This window comes from Saccostrea cucullata, unplaced genomic scaffold (genome assembly GCF_032062105.1).
Source record: "Saccostrea cucullata isolate Sc308-1 unplaced genomic scaffold, CSIRO_AGI_Scuc_v1 ctg1228, whole genome shotgun sequence".
Lineage (NCBI taxonomy): Eukaryota > Metazoa > Mollusca > Bivalvia > Ostreida > Ostreidae > Saccostrea > Saccostrea cuccullata.
Genome location: NW_026929291.1, coordinates 244638 through 262915, shown reverse-complemented (window position 1 = coordinate 262915; position 18278 = coordinate 244638). Strand labels below are relative to the sequence as shown.

Sequence of the window (18278 nt, the reverse complement as noted above, 5' to 3'; positions counted from 1 at the left end):
TAACGCAATTATTTTACGTTATAGTAAGACATTATTGACGTTATAGACGTAAAGTTATTCGGCATCGAAAAATCTTCTTTCATTACAGTTGAGAGGATATCCTATACGGTTATATCTATGCTAAATAATGATCATAAAACATTTATATAGCGCCCTATTTAAAATGGATTACTCTAAGGCACTGAACATGCAACTTCTCTAATAAGCAAGTATTTTAAAACAACATAAAGTTCAAAACACCTAAAATTATAATACAAGGTGTTTACTGGCATACGAGTAAGCTAAAATAACTAAGATGCAAGATCAACTTAAACATTCATAAAAAAACAGGTTGTGCATCTTAGAAACGATAAGTCTTACACCCCGTTGAAAAGTTTAAAAATTTAATTTGTAAAGCTGAACCATTTTGTGCAACTTTTTAGGATAAATGTAGATTTTGATGAATTTCATCGGTCATTTCACGAGAAGAAAAATTAGAACAAGATGTGTTTGTGAAACATTATGCGCTCGGCGGCAACAGATTTTGAAAAAGCTACTTTTTGCATATAGGTCACAATCAAGGACACAAGGGTATTGATCTTGGAATCATTTGAAAAGCTTAATTAGTGAAGTATGCAAACCAAATATGAAGTCTATCCCTCACGCTTCAAACGTTATGGCTAAAGTTTAAGTTGATAAAATACAATCAGATAAACAGACAGAGAGGACAAAAACAATGTACGCCCCACTATCGATCCGGCGCATGAAAAGTGTCATTTCCTTCCTCACTGACTTTATATAAAAAGAAATCTTATTATGATTTTTCTACGGTATAGGAAGTACTGTTATTCACATAAAGATGTAATTTGATACTTGTAATTTCGGTTTCTTTAAAATGTTTCGTGCAGTCAATACAGAAGTTGTTTTACAAATAAGTATTTTTCTATTGACGAAATCTGCATTTGGTAGTGAGTATATCCTTTTAACAATTACTTTATGTTTTGCAGAAAAAAAATCAAACGTTAAAACAGTAAATGTTAAGAATTTTTAATGAACTTAGTTTCAGCCATTTTGATGTATATATAAGAAACAGCTCATGAAAAATAATAATGCCTAAAAGCAATCCTTTTTAAAAAAAAAAAAAATGCTTTTTAGCTCACCTGAGCTGAAAGCTTTTCTGATCACATTTTGTCCGGCATTCGTCTGTCTGTCTGTCTGTCTGACCGTCTGTTCGTCTGTCTGTAAACTTTTCACATTTTTATCTTTTTCTCAAGAACCACTGGGCCAATTTCAACCAAACTTGCCACAAAGTATCCTTATGTGTATGGAATTCAATTCTTGGGTAAAGGGGATTCAAGTTTGTTAAAATGAAGGGCCACGTCTTCTTCCAAGGGGAGATAATTATGAATTAGTGAGAAAATAATGGAATTTAAAAAAATTTACTTCTCAAGAGCCACTGGGCCAGGGAAGATGAAACTCATGTGGAATCATCCTCAGGTAGTGTTAATTCAAGTTTGTTCAAATCATGACCCCCGGGGTAGGGCGGGGCCACAATGGCCGACTAAAGTTTTACATAGAAATATATGGAATTTTTTTTTTAATCTTCTTCTCAAGAATAACAAAGCCATGATTGGTCACATTTATATGGAAGCATCCTCAGGTAGTGTAGATTCAAGTTTGTTCAAGTAATGACCCCCGGGGGTAGGGCGGGGCCACAATGGCCGACCAAAATTTAACTTAAAAATATATGGGAATTTTTTTTTAAGATATTCTTCTCAAGAATTACAAAGCCATTATTGGTCATATTACAAGCATAGAGAATTAAAAAAACCTGAGGAAATACTGAGTGGTAATGAGAAACCTTGAGTGGTACTGAGCTCAAAGTGAGTTAACTGAGGTAATCCTGTGTAGCACTGAGGGTTTTACTATGGATACAAAAATCATATTGATCGAGAGGCACTTAGGCTTAATCTGTTAGTATTGAGAAGGTACTGGGGAATACTGAGGTTGTTCTGGGGCCACTGAGCTAATACTGAGTAGCCCTGAGGTTTAACACTGTGTCTACTGAGGTTATCCCGAGTAACACTGAGGCTATTTTCTCAAAAATAATATTTTTTTTGTTTTATTGTAATCTAGAGGTCAGATTTCATTTATATTTCGCCCAAATCGATAGACCGAGGCGAAAATTGCTCTGTCCTGTCTGTCTGTTTGTCCGCAAACATTAATTTTCCTAATAACGTTTGAACAATGAAAGATATAGAATTCATTTATGACATGCTTACTCCACTAAATAAGCTCTTTCAAGGTACACCAAGATCAATGACCTTGTCCCTTAGATGAATTGTTTTAGCTTTATGTTCATTCAATAAATTAATTATTTGCATAAATTGTTCGGAAATTTTATAGGGATATCTAACTGAGTGCTCTATGCAATTTTATTTTCTGAAATATGATATCTGATTTCATTTTCTTTGATGAATATGTAACACTTAAAAATTCAAATAGCCTAAATGATTTTGAGTTTTAGAATGTTAACATATTAGTACAAATATCTAAATCACAAAAGCCCAAACTGATTTGGTATACTGAATTTAATATTTAAGTTCAAAAATCTTAATTTTATAGTTTCCATTTCACAAACTGAAGTTAAGTAGCATTCTTTGTCTCTTATGTTTAAAATTACTTCAAACTTCTAAATTTCAACTTTCAAAATGTTTATTTTTTTTTATGGTGTCATATTTATGCCATCCACATTACTTTTTGTTTACATAGCATATCATGTCAAAACAAGATAACTATCTTGTCAAATCATGATTATTTTATTGTTTGTCGATAAACATCGATTTTATATTTCTTGTCCAGTCAAAATAAGCAATCGTATTTCAGCGATAGTTATTTCATTCATGATGCAAAATAAATTATCTCGTCATGTCTAAAAATATGATCTTGACTGGAAAAGACATAAAGTCGATGTTTGTCGACAAACCAGAATGTTGTCATGACTTGATAGATAATTATCTTAACTTGACATAATAAAATTATGCAATGTTAACAAAAAGTTATATGGATGGCGTAAATATGCCACCATAATTTTTATTTGTTACTTTTATTCAACATTCAAATTTCAAAAATCAAACTACTTTGAGATTTTAGAATTTTACTTCAAATATTCTCATTATGAAATTCTTAACATGGTTTAAATTTTGAAACTATTTCAAAAACTCTTTTGGTAAAGCAAAAAAAAAAGCTATTAGATAGTAAGAATATCAAACTGATATTCAAAATTAAATTCGGTCTGGAAATTTGATATTTTGGATATTCAAAGTAAGATTTTAAAGCTCAAAAAATTAAGGTTCCTTGAAATTCCAAATTTTCTAAAATTTTAAAACGTTTAAAGTTGGATTTTAGAAACTGGAAGCTAATTATGAATAATCAGAAGAGGAAAACTATAGATTTTTAAATTTACACTTGAACAAACGGAAGACGAAAAACCCAAACTTTTGAAATACACAAATAACTTTGGGCAATTTGAATTTTGAAAATTTAAGGTAAATACCTAAAGTTTCAAAATTTTCAAATTTGTTAGATTTTTTAACTAAAATATCACAATTCAATATAACAAATAAGTTTGAGTTTTTGAAATTAAGGAATCAGTTTGAGTTTTTGAAATTTAGAAATTTGAACATCTTTATAATCATTCTAAAACTCAAAATTATTATAGAAATTTGAATTGTTAAGTGTTATGTCTAGGTCACATTTAAGCAGATGGTCGGGCGACTTTTTTTCTGGTATAGTCGGCTGAAGGAATATGATCGGCAGACACGAGTTTCAGGCGACACGGAGCACTTACATTAATTCCTAGGAACACCGATGACTTAGATAACACAAAAAATCTTTTTTTTCTTTAGAAATCAGCAATATTTTTCATAGATCTATAATCGGATAATTGCCCAAAGTTAAGTTTGCAAGGCAAAATGGCAGAATTTTGTAAGATTGTGACCCAATGTTGAAAATGTGTGCAAAATTTTGTATAGAATTTCACAGAAAACGACAAAAGGCGCATATTAAAGAAGCAAAGAAAACTTAAGATTTCGTTTTATTTCACGTTATTATCATTTATGTTATTTACATTCAAAAAATGCATAAATCAACCGAATTCATAAACTGACCACCGATGCTCGGACGATGATCGAAGGTTGCTTCATTAAAGGTATGTCATTCGTCAGCTTTTTAGAAAAGTTCACACAGAACCTCTTCCTTCAAAAGCATTATTCTAATTCAATTTTTATAATATATTTAAATTCAACAACGTAATAAATTGTTCAACTTTCAATGAAAAAAAAAACTGGTCAAAAATCTGTAAAGAAGCAAGATTTACTATGGGCTATTTCTTGTGCTGGAAGGATATTTAGCAGAAAATTCTGCAATTCTTCAAATTTATTAAATTTAATATCTTGGAATTTTAGCCTCATATACATTTACTTGGAGAATAATTGGAGAATAAGTCATATTTTTAGAACAAATTTTACAACTTTCCTTATCAAAGTTTGCAGAGAAATGAAGAAGTCAAGATATAAATTTCAATGTTTTTTTGCCTGAAAATCACATGTTTTGACCAGTATTTCAAAATAAAAATCATTGATCCCAAGTTTTTCTACCATTATTTTAAACTACTTGATACTTGTGACTGATCATACAAAAAATTGTATTAAAAAATTGGATACAAGAAAATATTTTAATGCCTATTTAGATTTTTAATACCCCAAATAAATATGTTACTTTTCCAGTGCAAAAAGGTCACACAATAATTTTCGTGCATTAATTTGCAAGATTTTTTTCACACTTTAATATTATTCAAACCATTTTACGTAAAATAAGATTACATTTATATTTATTGTTATAATTACATATGACAACATACGATAAAGATTAAAGTAATTAACCAAAGAGTAAAAATATAAGGTGGGCCCGTACTTTCAGAATTTTCTGTCAAACTGATAATTTTTTAATTCGAATACCTTAAATAAGTATTACACTAACTAAAACACCCATAAAAGACATTTCTTTGCAGGTTAATTTTCATACAACAGGTAAATTTTCATACAATACGTCTCAGGGCACATGCCTCTAAAAACTCAACAGCCAAAATTGAACAAAAAGAAATGTGATATCATATTTTATTAAGTTATGCACCAAATCACATCAAATGTATGTTTAAAAAAACTTATGAAAATCAAAAATATTCATTTGTCAATAGAATATTTAAAATCTTTATTGCTAAATATTAACAAATTGACGTTGAATATATCCATGTCTTCCAGGAAAATATCTCGAAATATCTTTATTTTTTTTTTATAATTCTCAAAATCTAAACTGTTTAGGTGCAAGTTTTTCTTTAAATCTATTAAGAAGTATATCTTAAGTTAACAAAAACACATATGTTATTGTGGTTGACCGGAGATTTTTAACAAAACAGTCATTTGAGGACGTATACCCCCAAAGTGATAATTTCCGTAAATAATGTACATTGAATGCTTTGTATGCACAATGACACTATAATAAATAACTACATACTTGCTAAATTATTTTCAATCACCCAAAAATGTTTTATTTCAACAGATAAGTGATAATCAGAATTTTATATTGAAGTGTAAAATTAAAAACAGATCCGTAAAAGTACGGATCTTCCGTAAGCGCTTTATTTTACCATAGCTCAGAAAAATTCTCACTGACCCCCTTTTTTCTTTACCATTTTTGGTCATACTATATGAGTACTTATCCAAACTTTACTTCTCAAAAATTCCTTGATTTAACAAATTTGACGAGTGACATACCTTAAAGAAATAGGTTACCGTCGCAGAAAATAATATAATTTGGACTGATGGACACAAAATTTGTCGGCCGATCAAAAAAAAAGGGTCAAAATCGGGCAAGACAACAGTCGATGAACTGATGGCTGTCACCTTAAAACTCCATTTTTTGCTTCAAAAACTGTCGGCCGCTGGTCGTTTTTGGAAATGTGACTGGGGCCACGGACAAATTGGAAAAAAATGTTTAGTGTACAGGTATAAAAAAGTGTACCATTAAAGGATGGTTTTTATTTAACACATCGACGGATTTGAATATCATGATTATGGATATTGTTCATAAACGGAAGCGCTTTAAAGTCTTTCAGTCGCGCTGAAAAATGGAAGCGCTGTGAAGTTATTCATTACAGGAAGCTCTGTGAATTACATAATTCGAAAGCAAGAAACAAGGCTATACAGGCGAGAGAACTTGCTGTCAGTTACGTAATGTTGACCTGATAGATAGACCCCGTACAGCCACTACGTCACTTAGGGTTATCGCTTAAGTTAATAATGGCGGAAATTTCGAGCGCCTCGAGGTAAGTTTTTCCTTCAATTTATCTAAATTAAAGTTATGAGGTCAAATTAATTTCTGGCAAAGTACTTCAACTACTTTATGATATATGTGTACATATTTATATGACTGCAAAAGCCAGTATTTATTGTAACAACCCCTGGCAAACTTGAAAAGATGCGAGGTTATCGCCAACAATAACATGCCGTTTTTGACAAATGCAGATGTTCGCATAGCTTTGCCGAATTATGTTCAAAATATCTATCGAGATTTTAGTTATAAATACAATTACCTTAACGTCTGATTATTTTCTTCTTAATTTAACATGCAACTGTTGGCAAACAATTCAAATTTTAAAAAAAGTTGTCGCTCACATATGTTTTATTTGAGGTTATCGCGCACATAATTATTTCATTGATGTTTCAGAATATTGGAAACAAATCATGCCATTCAGGAAAAAATCTAATTTGTCTCTTCATAAACCAAAGGGAGAGAAAAGGCGGCGACAGCGTCTTGTTTTTAATGGCTCTCAGATTTATGAAAAATCAACTGCAGATGAAAAAAACAATCTTTATAGGCAGTGCCAGACAACACCATCAAAATCACCATATCCTAAAAAAGCCAAAGTTATTGTGCTGCAAACGCAGGGAAATACATTTCAAAAAGAGACAAATACAATTTTTTCTGTGATCTCTCCGCTGAAGGGTGCTGAAAATATTGAAATTAAAGCAGGTACCCCGAAATCGCCTTATTTAAGAAAAGCAAGACTTGCTTTAAAGTTGCCCAATGAAAAACGAATTTTCGAAACGAAAAGACGAAAGTTGTTTTCACATTCTCATGATTCAGCGAGTACATATGAAGCTCCCAAATATCACGCTAATAATTATGATGAGATAACAGATTTCGTTCCCCTAAGTGACTCTGACGAACCACGCAGGGGAAATGATAAAGTCCTTTCAAGAGAAAAAGAGACACAGTCTTTTTCGAATGCACCCAGTGAAAAGGAAGTTATCGCTTTAATTCCAGAGGTTATAAAGGATCTAGAAAAAGTTGGATTGGGAAATGTTTTGACAGACTTTATGACATTAGTTGCAAACAGGACAATGCCATTGGATAACATAGCTCTTATGCTTTGGGCTGAGGTAGTACAATGGTTCAAAAAGGATAATACCACTGGTATGCGGTACTCTGATAACACAAAAAAATTTTGGAAATTAGGTTATCGTTTATTTGGAGGTAAATTTGTGCGCTTTATGTCAGGCTTTAAAAACATGTCCAGCATGGATTTAGACACCGGAAGAGGAGGGGTGTACCATCCGGAAAACTCAGAAATCAATTTTGCTGTCCCTGATATCTCGGTGCTAAGGAATTTTAAACCATATGGAAACGATTCTCTTAATCGGAGGGATCCTGGGATATACATAGATGTTATTAAAAGAGTATCCTGCGCACTTACTGGAAAATCAGCCTGTCTTTCGTATGATGGCAAAAAGCTGAAACAAGGATTGACTGATAATTTTGGTGATGTTGATTTACTAGGTCATGAAAACGGGGAAACCTTACTACAATCAAAACAGAGCATTAACGATAGCATGAGAAAGGTTTCTACTATTCTTAAATTGGTAGAAGTTGAGGATTTTGACCGAGAACTTTGTGAGTTACAAAAATCCATTAAACATTCAGTCATTGAAACTTTACAATACAGTTTAAAAATTCTTGGGAATTATGCACAGAAAGCCAGAGACCTAAAATACAAGAAAGAGATAGCAAAGGCCAAACTTCTGGAAAGATGCGGTCCAGATTGGCACCAGAGCCAATTTTCTTACGCAATAAGTGCAATAAACGCTTTTCTTTACGATATTTCGTCATTTTTGTGTGATTATAAATCACTGTTAGAAAGAATTTGTAGCACAATATCTCAGCTCCAATCTTCAAATGCTTTATATTGCTCTGACAGTTACGTAAACCTTGAGAATTGTATAAATTACCACGCAATTGACGATACAGAGGAGGATAATCCAAGATATGTGAGACAACGTTCTGAAAGATGGAAAACCATCAGAGAGGCCGCAATGGTTACTGGCAGTACCCTTTACAGTGCTTTAGGTCTTGATACTCTGAAAAGACAGCAGCAACACTTTGAACGGGTTGTTTGTGGAATACAAGAACCAGTGAAATCAAAGGAGATCCAATCCTTCATGGAGTATGGAACAAAAAACGAACCAAATGCTATTGCTACTTTAGTTTGTAAGATACTGCCTAGTCTTTTTCCGGATATTGAATACTTTGAAGAAGGTTGTTTATGTGTGGAACTTGATGGCAAGAAATTCATGGTTGTATCTCCAGATGGGAGTCTCAGGAGGGGAAATGATAAAATACAGGAAGTTTATGGAATTGAGATAAAGTGTCCAGTGACTAAAATCCACCAATCTTTACCGGAAAGATATGTTCTTCAATGTTTAGCAGAGATGGAAGTTTTGAACGTTGACAAACTGTTGTTTTTGTCTTGGCGACCTGACATCACATCTGTTTTTGAAATGGACCACAACAAATCTTTATTTCAGGCTGCTATGAAGGAGGCAATAAGTATTTACGGAGGAGACAAGCCGAAACGCCCAACTAAACTTGTACTTTTACGCTATGAAGGAGGCAATAAGTATTTACGGAGGAGACAAGCCGAAACGCCCAACTAAACTGTCAGAAAATGTAGCAACTTTACGTAAATTAATCGAGGAAGAAACAAAAAAGGTCAAATTTTTAGGCGAGTTTCCGTCAGTGTCTTGTGGAATCAGCCAAAGAAATACAATTGGACACAATAAAATATCAACAGTAAAGGACTTACAAATTATATTGGAAGACATTTTAAGTATTCAGAAGCATGGTTATGATATTCAAAGACAGAGAGCATCCGAAGCAATGGTTTTTATTTGCAGTGACCTAGACCGACAGTGGAGTAAGAACCCTTTCCGATGGGCTCCCATATCTTGGTTTCCCAAAGGCTACAGTTTAACAACCGAAACCATGCGTAAAATAGCAGAGGATGTCCATAATCGTTGCAGCGAAGAACACTTGCATATACCTTGCTCATCTTTCGACGGACAGTGGCACAATATTGCTGTACGTGACAAAGATGACAAACCACTTACATTGTTACAGCTTCAGAAAGAAGTCTGGCGAGTGATAGAGAAAATTCAAAAATCTAAAATTGTTCAGGAATTTACTAAAATAAACAGAACCTATTTACTATCAAAGGATGGCGACGGGAAAATTAGTTTGACTAATGGAGGTAAAAGACTCCCAATATTAAGTCGTAGAGGTTGGAAGCTAGCAGCTGGAAATTCTAAAAACACCAGCAATGATGTTGCTGATAATGAAGATATTGATCATGATAAGAAAACTCTACTGGAAGTTCTACCTAAAGAATTTGTAGATAGTCTTAGTTCTACAGACCAGGCGGTCATTCGAACCGTAACTGTAGATGACTCAATGATTAACGCTTTAAATCACTGTGATGTTCCTGAAAAAAAATTATTGACAGACAGTTTGCAGAAAGTATCATGTGATGATGATTTTGGCAACTTGCTTGAATTATTTTCTGAAAGTGAAACATTAGAAAATTCCGAAGAAAAGGTTTTTGAAACGAAAAATAGAGATACTGAACACAATACGCCTTTTAGGCTTACTGACAGTAATTTTGAATCCCTTATAAAATTGCTTAGAACAGACTCTACAGCAAACTCAAAAGGAAAATGGGATGGAAAAACGAAAGAAGAACTTGAATTAGCCATGAAGTCGAGGAGTGAAATTAACAAACTCAGAGACGTTGATCTTAAGATAATATTAAAGTATTTAAAACATGTGCATCAAACGGACTCTAAGTTAAGTATTCCAAAATTAGACAAAGTCAATGTCATCTCTGAAATACTTGGATATAACTTGCTGTCGTGCTCGAACAAGGGAGACAAAAATTTTGTTAAAAAGAAGACAAAAACGAAGTTCAATCTTGTTATCTCTCTGAAGGAAAAGGCAAAAAAGGTCCTTAATGGAAAGACAGTCCCCAAAAGCGTATTGAACGTCGCATATGCCGAATTCATTTGGCCCCAAAAATTGCTTGAATGGAAACAGTCTTCTCCCCTCCCACCTGATATTAAAGTGAATGATTCGTCTTTTCCTGACTTTTGGTTTTACATGCCAGAATACAGTCAAACACGTTCTCAGGTGGAAGTAAAATGCATTGATTCGTCGCACCTTCTAACAAGAATGCGTCGGAAAGTTTGTAAAGGGGGTATTGAAGGACTCAGCAATGCCCCATGGATTAAGACTGCATTGACTAGAAAAACAAAATTAACTTATATCATGGTGCAAGATGTGGTGGACCCCATGTCCGTTCCGATGGCGGTGACTCATTTTAGTCCTGAAGTAGAACAAGTGATGAGAAACAATGGAGATGAAAGAGCTGCAAATTTGTGTTCTGATGTAAGATTATGGTGGAAATCTGAAGACGACCCAGGAATAAGTGCAAAAGACAGATTTCTCATGAGAATGAAACTTCGAGAACGGCTTCTCCAAGATGTTGAATTCCATACATTTCCCCCACCTACGATGTATATTAAAGGCTGGCCGATACAACTTTGGGAAGCTCTTCTTGCTAACATAGACGCAAAAAGCATTCTTTATGCTTTATGTAAACAAGGCACATATAACATTAGAGCTTTCAGTAGCATGATGGGTGAAACATTTTTTTCAGAAGTTTCAAATCAAGATAGGAGAGGTGGTCACGGAACACTCACAGCACAAGAATTTGCAGAATTCATGGGATCCAGCATAGAGCAGTTGCAGATACGACTTGATTCTGATAGGTATGAATGCTTCATGATCAAATGCATTTCTGTCAACAGTTCAAAACACCCATACACATTCTCGCCCTCACCCTCACTCAACCACCCACCCACCCACACACACACACATAGTTCTCATGACCATTTTACTTTATTGCTTACTGATCTTTGAGCTTATTTTCTATTTTCAGAACTTTTCCCTACAGAACGTCACGAACGACTGTTTACAACCTAGTCGGAAAAGATCTCATTGCTACAGATATTGTGTCAAATGTAAAAGTGGATCAAAATTTACATAGAGAAAAAGATCACATTGCTACAGATATTGTGTCAAGTGTAAAAGTGGATCAGAATTTACATAGAGAAAGAAATGGCCTGTTTCAGTTTAAAAGTATACATACACTGTAAGTTATCTTAATTTTCTATTTGAGCAGACGCGGATCCAGAAATATTTTCCAGGGGGGGGGGGGGGGGGTCCACCCAGTCAAAAAAAAACAAAAAAAAAACAATTCCAATCCCAGAAAAAAAAATAATTCGCCCAAAATAAAAAATCTATTTCGTGGGGGGGGGGGGGGGGGCTATCCCAGAAATTTCTTGATAAGCAAAAAAAAAAAAAAAAAAAAAAACGTTAATTCGCCCAAACGTAAAAAATCTATTTCGTGGGGGGGGGGGGGGTAGGCTATGACTTCTATTGCCTCAATTCTTTTACTTTTCATACCCATTTCACACATATTCATGTTCCAGGGAGGGTCCAAGGTGACTTTTTTCTTGAGTTCTTGAAAAGAAATTTTTTAAAAGATTTGTTCTATATATTTCAATTTAAAATTTGGATTCCCTATTGTGGCCATGCCCTCGCCCCGGGGGTCATGATTTTAACAATTTAATATCTACACTACCCAAGGATGCTCCCACATAAGTTTCAGCTTTCCTGGCCCATGGTTCCTGAGAAGAAGAATTTTAAAGATTTATTATATATATTTCTTTAGTATATACATTTTTTAACCGTCGAAATTCCAGGGGGCGGCTGACCCCACCCCCCCTCTAGATCCGCGCATGTTGAGCCTTTAGAGAAATCAATCTTTGGGTTTTTCATTCATGAAATTCAATTGTTCAAATTTCAGGGATCATTACTTTGATATTGAAGAAAGAAGACGTTTAAAAGGAAAAAGAAAAGAAGAAACTGTGTCAATGGGCATAAATGATATACAGAAAGGTACCTTAGGAGTCAGATGGGAAAAAGCCAGAGTGAACATCAGTAAAATACCGCCATCAAGAAAAATGGCTATCGATATTGACTAAATATACAAAGAACCCTCTTCTGTGTACTCTATATTATGTTTTTGATATCCAAAAGACAACACAGATTAAAAAAAAGAGAAAAAAAATTATTTAATTCTTAATTAAAAAACAATTAAGAATAACAACAGTCCCTGAACATTAATGTTTGAAGTTACTAACTTCAAGTGTGAAAATGAAACCAAACTTTAAATTTAATGTACAATAAAACTTTCTGTAAAGTAACTCTTTGTAGGTGTTTGCCTGTTTGTATAAAAATTGTTAGAAAATGTAATAAAAACAAATATTGCTTTGATCAAATAAAATGCATGGTTATAAGAACACTTTTCTAATTTTTTGATTCTTTAGAACCACAGTCACCAAAACCAATATAATTTTGTCCTCATCGTGCTCGCATTTGACAGTTATTTCACAGTTATTTGTGATATTTCAGATGTCTTGCTAAATATCTTTTTTGAGCAAACGACTTATTACACAAAGAACATGTGAAACGATTTGTAACAGTGTGTGTTAACTTGTGTCTGTTGAGTCCACTCCTGAATCTGAATGTTTTGTTGCAGTCCGTACACCTATGTCGTTTCTCATTTAAATGAATATCATTGTGATCTTTAAGCTCGCACTGTCTTTCAAATTTAAGATTACATACTTTGCACATATATTTCAGCTTATTTTCTTCTCTATTTACGTGTCTTTGAAGAGCTGAGGCAGTTAAATATTCTTTATGGCATGTTGTGCAACTGTATTGTTTTTTCTTTTCCTTAAGACAATCATGGCCTTCGAAAGCGAACCTTGAGAAAAACTGCCTCTGGCAATATTTGCACGAATGTTTTCCTGTCTTCGAATGTCTTTCTTCGTGTTGATTCAATGATGTTCTTGTGGACAAAAAAATCCCACAGTATTTACAGAGGAAACTGGATCTAGTGATAAATAAACACTGTTACTCAAAATATTAATTCATTCTTACGTATCATTCAAAGAAATAAATTTTCCAAGACACAGCAATATAATCGATGAGAATAATTATGTGCGCGATAACCTCAAATAAAACATATGTGAGCGACAACTTTTTTTAAAATTTGAATTGTTTGCCAACAGTTGCATGTTAAATTAAGAAGAAAATAATCAGACGTTAAGGTAATTGTATTTATAACTAAAATCTCGATAGATATTTTGAACATAATTCGGCAAAGCTATGCGAACATCTGCATTTGTCAAAAACGGCATGTTATTGTTGGCGATAACCTCGCATCTTTTCAAGTTTGCCAGGGGTTGTTACAATAAATACTGGCTTTTGCAGTCATATAAATATGTAAACATATATCATAAAGTAGTTGAAGTACTTTGCCAGAAATTAATTTGACCTCATAACTTTAATTTAGATAAATTGAAGGAAAAACTTACCTCGAGGCGCTCGAAATTTCCGCCATTATTAACTTAAGCGATAACCCTAAGTGACGTAGTGCTTCTGATTTCTTTATAGTAAAACAACATCTAGACATCGTTGGATCAGATCACTAAATTTGTAATTAAAAAAGTTTTTAAGGAAATAATGATGTCAAATTACAAAAAAAATACATCAACAAAATCTTAAAAGTTCTAAAATTCTCTCAGACCTCAGTAAACACTGTATTAAGCCTTAGGCTACTCAGTATCAGCTCAGTGGCCTAAAAACCACTTCAATATTCCTCAGTATCTTCTCAGTACCAACAGATTCAACCACAGTACCTCTAGGTATGTCCTCAATGTACAGAGTGAAAATCTCAGTGCTACACAGGGCAACCTCAGTTAATTCAGTACCTGGCTCAGTACCACTCAGGGTTTTCTCAGTACCACTCAGTATTTTCCAGGGTTTTGTTGGATTCTTAGGCTTTTTAGTTACAGTAGTGTCTGGTCCAGTCGTTAGTGAGAGGATTTTAAAAGTTTTTTTCCCTATATATTTCTATGTAAAACTGGAATTCCCTATTGTAACCCGCCCTACCAAATGTGGTCATGATTTGTTCAATTTAGAATCTATACACTACCCAAGGATCTTCCACAAAAAAGTTTAGCTTTTCTGGCCCAGGGGTTCTTTAGAAAACAATTTAAATTACTCCAACTATTTTTGGAGTTCCTCGCTTATCTTCCCTTGGACGGAGACTTGGCCCTTTATTTTTACAATTTCAATTTTCATTTACCGAAGGATGCTTTGTACAAAGTTTGGTTAAAATTGGTCAAGTAACTTTTGAGGAGAAGTTGAAAATTTGAAAAGTTTACTGACGGACGACGAACAACAGGTGATCAGAAAAAAAATTAATTGAACTTTCAGCTTAGGTGAGCTAAAATTTAAAAAAAAAAACAGGGACTCCTGAAAATCGCAAAGGTGGAACCAGGTGCCAAGTTGACAAATTGTGGACCAAGGTTCATTAAAAAATTATATCTTGGTATATTTTATGCTTTCGGCTTTAGATAGTAGTTGGGTAAGGGCTCCACAGAATCCAAAAGGAATGTAGCCTGAGTGCAGTTAAACAAAGATGTACACCTACATGTACCAGCCGAAATCATTTCTGTCAAAGTAAATAGCAAATTTAAACAAAAAATGTCGATTAAAAACAACAGTTTTATTCTGTGTATAAGGGCAATGTCATTGCAAGACACAACTTATTTAACTTCTGTTTGATATACATGATTTGTACATCCAAAGCTATGAAATCAACGATCCAACATCTGCTTTACAATACTGTACCAGAGCCTTTACAAAACAGTGAGTTTATTTTATATTATTTTGAAAACTTTAATTTTCGACATCTGCAGTACAATAGCGTACAAGGACCTTAACTCTTTACAACTCGCTGAATTGTTATGCAACGTACACTTAATGTTCACGTCATAGAAATATTACGTTACCATTTCCCTGCAAGCACATTTTAACGTGGTACAAGTTTCTTTAAAGTTTAGCGGAAATACTATTATGACGTTAAATTTTTATAAGGAATGACATTTTTATTTGATGAGATTTTAGCAAGTATAGAATAGATGGAATTTTGGAATAAATTGAAGATTAAATAATTTTTTTTAAAGTTCGTGAAAATGCGTGATTGCGGGGAAATGGGTAAATGCCTGATTTTGCGTTAGAAAATAGGAAATGGTTTATACGTCATAAGTTCTATGGTCGATACAATGACCTTGTCAGCAATTACAATTCATCATTGAGTCAAATGCTAACTGAAGTTTTTCATACCAATTGTTAGTCCATTATTTATACACTAAATTGACGACGGATTTTCCCGTTACTTCTCGATTGTGACAAGGAGCACAAAGTGGGTGTGACCGGTCGGCAGGGGATGCTCATTCCTCCATGGCACCTGATCCCACCTGCAGCATTGTTAAGGCTTGAAAAAGGGGGCGGGGCCTAATTTATACGGGAAAAGTTTACTGTGACCTCACGCAAAAATATGACATTTATGTATTTCTCAAAATACGTGAAAATGAAATAATTTGCAACTTTTAACTGTATTAGCATAATAAACAATATAACTTATCAATGCATTTAAAAAAGTTGCTAATTAAATCCCACATAGCTGGTTATAAACATACTACTGATTGCGATGAACTTTTAAACAGGACGTCATATTGGTAAACATGACGTATTTCATGTGCTGTGAGAGGCAGATCGAGGACTTTTTTAACAATGAAAAAATGCGTTTTATTCTTAAATGGAATATTATTTACAGGTTTTAAATAGTCGATTAATACCAAAGTATATCCTTTGTTTAGTGCGATTATTAATTAACTTCCAAGAGAATGTATTTTATTTATTGTGTCGTGTTTTTATGTACAGGTTACGTAAAGTTTACATCGAGATGCCTCATAAAATCGTACTTTCGCGAGGGCATACACTTGATAGATCTTAAACATTTTTTGAATATAGATAAAGGATATTTTCCTTAACTTGAAAAGTGCTGCTGATTTCTTTAAATCGAGGGCGTGATTTTATATGTACACAAAATATTTGGTAAAAGTCGAACATTATTCGACATTGGCTTATTTACTTTAAAATTTAAGTATTAAAACGCAAATTCTATTCAAAGCAGCAGCTACTACAAAGTATGCAGAAACAATTAATAGCTTGAATTTTTAATTTCAACTAGAGAGGGATGCTCACTCCTACATGGCACCTGAATCAACCTCTGATGTTTTGGAGATCCTAATTTATTCTTTCCTATCGTTTAAATTTTTTTTTGACTTTTGATCTTGCATATATTTTGTCATCTCTATGTTTCATTTAGATTCATCTAGGACATTTCATGCATGTCAGCAACTGAAGTTATACAAGGGCTGTTCGGAAATTATTAAGATAATTAGTTTAACTTCATAAAAGGCAGAGGTAAATTTATGAGGATTCGTCAACATTTTTAAAGGAACAAATAAAACAGTTATGCTAAATTTCTAATTCACAGTATTTATAGATACGTTCGGGTGAAATCAGAAATATACATATGCCCATCGACCTGGAGCAGCATCGCTACGTCAATTTAACGTCACATCAGCCATATATGTTTTTGCATGTCAAACGATCGGGGAGCATTTAATTCTCTCTTTCTTGCGTGGACACTGAGGTCCATGCAGTAAATATATACGCGAGGTTAAAACGGATGCCATGGGTAAACGTCAGGCTACGCATGCGCGAGAATGCTAGAGAGTTCGCCCCTAACAACTTACCCGTAGAATAACTCGCCCTATTTGAGTTAGAATTGGTCATTCATTGACAAATCTCGCTTTTAAATCTTCATATCGTATTTATTTAATCATTGGCGCATCGAATTTCTTTCTTAAACATATACTTTTATATACAAACTAACCATTTATTCTATGACACATGCATTTTAAAAAGTAGGAAGAACTTACATAACTTGATAACTTGAATTAAAAACTTCATTCAACGAACAGTTCTAGGTTTTAAAAGATAGAGCAAGTCTTCACCGGCATCTGTTATGTGCATCTAGGAATCCAAATACAGCTTGATACAGGTCTGTGGAAATGGGTTTCGATGTCGTTGAGGGGAGGGAAGGGGGGGGGCTCCGAAAAAAAAATCTCCCTACTACAGAGCTGCATAACCAAGAAATGTACCATCAGATCTATATTTCCAATAATAGATTTTTTTCGTATAATTCCAAAATAGATGTCAGGTCCAAGCGTTATGGGTTTACGGTTTACATGTATCAAAATACCCCGATTTTTTTTAAAATCATAAAACTTTAGGCTAATCGGAAAAATTATTTTACAATTTTCGTATGAACATGATGAGGACTATCAGTCAAAGTAGGCAAATTATTGTAGTTAATGTGAAAGACCTACATGAATATTCACTTCACCTAGAAATTTTCTTAAACTGAATTTCGGATAGAAACACATGCATATGGATCACGTATTGTAGTCCTGTTGTAAAGGACAGCAACTTGTTATCATATATAAATAACATTTAATGAAATCCACCTGTCTCTTATCTTAAACGAACTTTTTATAAAATATGTACTGTTGCTACCGCAGTGTAAAGTTTACATGTGTAAAACCGTGTATATACAGGATGCCCTAACATCATATCAATAAAACACCAAACTCTTAGACATGTTTATCTCTAAGCTATTGTTTTAGAAAGTTAGTCAGTTCAAAAAAGAGTTATAAATAGCGCTTCACGAAATTTTATGTAATCTGCAGCTCCGCTTTGAGGTAAAAATCCATTGTGTCGTGGTAATCAGATTTCCTTACAGTGCCTAATATTTTCAATTATCTCTGTATTTCTCATCAAAATTCTAAAAACTTTGCACA

The 18278-nt window shown here is 33.6% G+C and overlaps 1 protein-coding gene across 1 annotated transcript in view; it reads left to right on the top strand.

Annotated features, from left to right (window-relative positions):
* The first annotated feature begins 816 nt into the window (after positions 1-816).
* Positions 817-18278, top strand: part of LOC134280352 (uncharacterized) — a 50305-nt gene continuing 32843 nt past the window's right edge. Inside the window, exon 1 of the mRNA XM_062762761.1 lies at positions 817-947. Coding sequence (XP_062618745.1) covers positions 875-947 — 73 coding nt within the window. The 5' untranslated portion in view covers positions 817-874. The remainder of the gene's footprint in view (positions 948-18278) is intronic.